Source organism: Petaurus breviceps, unplaced genomic scaffold (assembly GCF_028583685.1).
Source record: "Petaurus breviceps papuanus isolate PSGF00001 unplaced genomic scaffold, PetGlider_PUasm1.0 99, whole genome shotgun sequence".
Lineage (NCBI taxonomy): Eukaryota > Metazoa > Chordata > Mammalia > Diprotodontia > Petauridae > Petaurus > Petaurus breviceps.
The window spans coordinates 8,648,946-8,654,014 of NW_027187465.1; the positions used below are offsets into that span (position 1 = coordinate 8,648,946).

Below are 5,069 nucleotides of genomic sequence, written 5' to 3' on the forward strand. Positions count from 1 at the left end.
GTTGTGTGGCTGGTGTAGTCTTCAAGCACAGCTTCTCTAGGTAAAATGTCTGAATATTTCAAGGTTCTCATGGTTTAACTCACCCTCCTTTGATACAACTGCAACTGTTTTTCCCAAGAGGAGCTCTGCCCACTTCAACAGTAGATAGTCATTCCTTTAGTGACTTACAAGGTATCTTAAATTAAACAACTGTAGTAAACTGTACAAAGACCCTATTACTAGCAATAGACAGAATACATGAGATAAAATACTAAATATGTTTATTTTTAAAAAATTTATTGAAAAATATCTCCAATAAATAAGTGCCTTAATTATACTTAAACAATAAGCTGACCATATCACTAATGTTACATTTACTAGTAACTGTGGGGGATCTGAAATTGAGCATGAGCCAACAGAAAAGACACATACTGTCTTGTGTGTTCTGTCTTAAGAGCTTACATGGAACTTCTTCCTGAAAAGTCAAACTCCCAACACTTAATAATTAAGAACTTTAGAACCTTCTGCTATTTATAAATAAAGTTAGTTTCCATATTTTAATCTAAATTTATCTAAATGTTCGCCTACATTTCATTACACTTTTACAACTGAAAAGGCTTACATTTTTACATCAGCCTGCCTGCCCACATCCCAGCTCCTTACTGTCTGGCCCTTCCCTCCAGCCATTCACTTCACTCTGAGCAATGCCACCGTGACCCTTTCCAAATGGTGAGCATAATATAGTTTATTTTTAATCCCCAAAATACCTGACTGGGTTTACTAGCAACACAACCTACACCTCAGCATCCTTGGTCCTAGTGCTTGCTGGGCGTCCAGGTTCAGTTCCAGGCAATTTTGGGACGACCATACGGCTAGAAAGGAGAGAGCAGAAACACCCCTGAGCATCCCCATCAGGCATTAGAGAACAGCTCTCCTTAAATTTGAGGTAAAGGAAACAGAAGACGTGACTGGGATGGTGAAGGGGCTTATCTGAAGGGAGCAGGAAGGTTCAGGCCAGAGAGAAGTGGGGGTGGGGGGTGCGCATTGTTATGATACGACTCTGAGCATGTGAGCAGTTTTTACAAGGGGGAGAGATTAGGGGGTTTTGCTTGATAACTCAAGGAGAAAACTGGGCACCGTGGAGAGAAGCTGCAAAGAGGCAAATGAGCCTTGACTTGAGGGACAGTGGCGCGAAGGAGGAAGGGACACTGCCCCTCCAAAATCGAGCTTGGGCTTAGCTTTTCTAAGAGCACCTGCCGAGCTGAGCCGCAGGCCGGCCCCTGAAGGCTGTACCTTGGACTGAAAGCCCCTCTGGCTCATCAGACGGGCCTCCTGCTCCACGAGCTCCTCTGACAGCTGGTCCGCAAGCTGAGCCTCCTCCTCCTCCTTCCTCTGCTGCTCCAGCTCTTCCTGCTCTTGGAGATGGCGCTCTGCGACCTGAGTGGGTAGACGTGACTGTCAGACCTGGGGCGGCTCCCCGACTCAGCCCCACCCCGACCCCCTGGGCTCCCGGCTCAGCCCCCAGTTACCCCCTGGATTTCCAGCTCAGCCACCCCCTGTCCCCCTGGGCTCCCAGCTCAGCCCCCCCGGCCCCCCCAGGCTCCCGGCTCAGCCACCCTGCCCCGTCCCCCTGGGCTCCCAGCTCAGTCCTGCCCTCCCCTGGCTTGGGCCCACATTCACCTGCGCCTCTAGCTCCTGCTTCCGAGCTGTCTTTAGCTCGGCCTCCTCGGCCCTCCCTCTCCGGGTCTCCTCCCTCGCCTCCTCCAGGACTCGGATCAGCTGCTCCCGGTACTTCAAGGCTTCCTCCTGCGCACGCCGGTTGAGTTCAATCTTTTCTTGGAGCTGATGCTGTCTCTCTGCAAGGACCTGCTCTCAGACAGAAGAAGGGAACAAAGAAGGAGGAGCTGTGGCCCCCAGTCCAGTAGACAGGAAGCCTGATTCCAGAAAGCCGGGGGCCAGAAGGGCCTCAGACAGCCGGGGTGAGGCTGCCCAGGCCCAGGGGCGGATCATCTGGCTGCCCTCCTACCTCCTTCATCAGCCGGTCTCGAGCCTGCCTCTCTCTCTCCCACTCGGCCTCTCTCTTCTCCCACATCTGCTTGGCCTCTTCCCTGGAGAAAGAGAAAACGGAGAAGATGAGCGTCAGTGCCCCAATCTCATCAATCAGAGAACAAATGAGTTCAAGGAGCATCATCCCTGGGTTCTCTTTTACTTCTGGGCCCAGCAAGTCGACTTCAATCTCCCAATGTTCTAACTCAAACATCCAAAGGAAATAACTATGAAAACACCCGGCTTCTCCACAAAGGGGGCCTCCAGCGCAGGCCTTTGGTGCACGTCCCTTATGTGTGAACACAAGAAGTGTTTGTGATCAGCAGGCCCCCTGAGGAGAGTCCACTTTTCTACAGGTATCCCAATGTACAGAGCACTTTCCTAAGCAGGCAGTGCTGACCGTCATTATTCTGATGAGGAAGCCGAAGCTCAGGAGGCCAAGAGACTCATCTAAGGTCACCCAGCTCAGAAATTTGGGTCTTCCGCACCTTAGCACACTGCTCTTTCCAGCACACTGGGCTGCCTTCCCCTTTAAACAGTCTAAAAATAAACAAGCACGTATTAAGTGCCAGCTGTGTGTAAGGCATTGTGCTAAGTACTGGGTATACAAGGAAGGCAGGCAGAGGCCCCTGCCCTCAAGGAGCTCCCAGTCTAATGAGGCCAAGGGGGATTGGGAAGCTGGGATCTGAGGTGGGGCTTGAAGGAAGCCAGCCACACAAAAGGCAGGGAGAACATTCCATGCCTGGGGGGCAGCCACAGAAAGTGCTCAGGGTGGAGACTTGTGGGGAGATGGGCCAAGAGGCCAGGGTCCTTGGACAAGGGGTGAGAGGCCTGGGAGGGTCAGAGGGGCTCTGAATGCCAAACAGAGCACTTTAGTTTGCTGCCAGAGGCCTTGGGGGCCACCAGGGTTTACTGGGCAGGAAAGAATCAGATCTGTACTGTAGAGGCTGAGTGGAGAATAGGCAGGGAGAACCTTGGGGCAGCAGACCCCCCAGCAGCTACGGCAATCATCAGGGTAGGTGAGGGGGGCCTACCCTGGGTGGGGGCAAGGTCAGAGCAGACATGGTCCAAAGGCAAAAGTGGGAGGCCTTGGCAAATGAGGCCTGTGCAGGAAAAGGAGCCGGTGCTGCCAAACACAGAGCCCTGGGTGAGAGGCTGAGCCCGCACCTGTACAACAGCTGCAGCTCTGCTTCCCGGGCCCTCTCCAGCTCCAGCTGGTCCTCAATGACTTGCTTCATCCAGGCGGCATCTGCGGCCGCCTGCTCCCGCCGGGCTGAGTCTCGCCGCTGGTCCTCATCTTCCTTCTCCAGAAGGGCCAAGAGGATCCGTTTGTCGGCCTCCTGAGGGAAGGGGTGACGGGCTTCAGAACTCTGCGCTCCTCCCCGCCCCCGTCAGCACTCTGCATGGCCGCGGACCCCACAGGGACAACGTCTAACGCTGTGCTCCACACACTGCAGACTCAGCACGTGAATAAGCCAATGGTTTCCCAGCAGCGTACCGAGAATGGAGAGCTCTTCACAAACCCCACCCTCAGCCTCCCTTCCCTTCAGGGAACCATTCTTAGGGTGCCATTGGCCAATCCTGGAGCGTCGGGTAAAGGGACAGCGAGGCCTCACCCAGGGGACTCTCTTACCAGCTCCTCCTGGATCTGCTGGGTGCGCCTGTTCAGCTGAGCGTTGTACTGGTGTCTCAAGAAGCGTCTGAACAAGAAATGAAACATAAACTGCATCAAGCACTTTCACATCGGTTCTGCTGTTTTGTCTGGAGTTCTGGGGAAAATCCAAGCTTTGCTATTGTTTGCCTGGCAAGTGAGAGGGGAAGACTCAGAAACGCATGTCCCTGGTGCCCACCCCTGCCCCTGCCTGTACCCCAGCTCTGCCTTCTTCCTATACTCCTCCATGTTCTTCCTTTTTTCCTCCAGTAAACCAAGCTCCCACTGCTGCCGCAACAGGTTTTCTTGTTCTTTCTTCAGTTTTGTTGCCTGTGAATAATAAAAATAAAATAAAGTGATTTCTATTTCCCCTCTGTGAACAGCTCAGTCATTAGCAAATATCAAAGGCAGTAGCACATCTGGGCTGGGCCACCAGGACCAGACCACCAGGCGCAGGAAGATCCGTGGGGCGTCAGGTCAGCAGGGCACTCTCTGAATGAAAGAGACCCTGCCCTCTTCTCTCTACCCAGCACAGGCAAGATCTCAAAAACCTGAGCTTTCTAGAACCTGGAGTCAGATTATTGCCAGGTCTCCCTAGGAAAATCTCCGAACACTGACCTACAAACATTTTTTGGCCATCAGGGATCCCATGATCAGTGCTAAGAAAAGCAGAATAAATCAGACCTACATAGCAATCATTTGAGAATTCAAGAGTGAAAAGAGAACAGTAACAGCAGGTTTATCAAGACACCTAAGGAATTTTATATGAACTCCATTTCATTAATGTTCTAGGATTTAAGAACAGAAAGTGTGCGCATGTGTGTGTGTGTGTGTGTAAAACAAAGGAACAGAAATATGGTACTAATCCAAATATAGGCTGAATACGAGTCACAATACTAGAATGAGATATTAGGATGTATGCATTTTTATGTATGGATATGTGTGTGTGTATGTGTGATACAGACACATGCATATGTGTTTAAAAACTATACTGGGACTTTAGAATCATTATTTCACCAGTACTTCCAATAATAAGTGGGACTAAAGCCCTCCAATGCTGGCCAGAGAGCTGGAGAAATGCATGCATGTTTGCACATAAGCACACATTCCACTAACAACCTCACTGTGGGCTTCATCGTGGCCCACATTCATCCATGTGGGATGACCCCACGGCTCCTGAAGGCCAGGCTGGTGGAACACAAGTTCAGAAATTTGTGATTAACCTGAAAAAAACTTTGGGTATGGACCTGGCAGTCAATGCATGTCTATGGTTTGAGTACCACCTGGTTAGGTTCAGAAAGGAGCATTACCAGACAGCCATAAAATGGGGAAAGTGGGCCCAGCCGCAGGCTCACACTGCAGTGGGCCCGCAGGCCGCCCCGCCTCACTGGGC

At 51.5% G+C, this 5,069-nt stretch overlaps 1 protein-coding gene across 2 annotated transcripts in view; it reads right to left on the reverse strand.

Annotated features, from left to right (window-relative positions):
* Positions 1–259: 259 nt before the first annotated feature.
* TCHP (trichoplein keratin filament binding) overlaps positions 260–5,069 on the reverse strand; it is a 28,030-nt gene continuing 23,220 nt past the window's right edge. For both annotated transcript variants that reach the window (XM_069081764.1, XM_069081765.1), the window contains 7 exons: positions 3,894–4,006; positions 3,659–3,725; positions 3,193–3,365; positions 2,006–2,087; positions 1,660–1,845; positions 1,273–1,416; positions 260–851 (listed from right to left, as the gene is read on the reverse strand). In XM_069081764.1, coding sequence (XP_068937865.1) covers positions 819–851; positions 1,273–1,416; positions 1,660–1,845; positions 2,006–2,087; positions 3,193–3,365; positions 3,659–3,725; positions 3,894–4,006 — 798 coding nt within the window. In that variant the 3' untranslated portion in view covers positions 260–818. The remainder of the gene's footprint in view (positions 852–1,272; positions 1,417–1,659; positions 1,846–2,005; positions 2,088–3,192; positions 3,366–3,658; positions 3,726–3,893; positions 4,007–5,069) is intronic.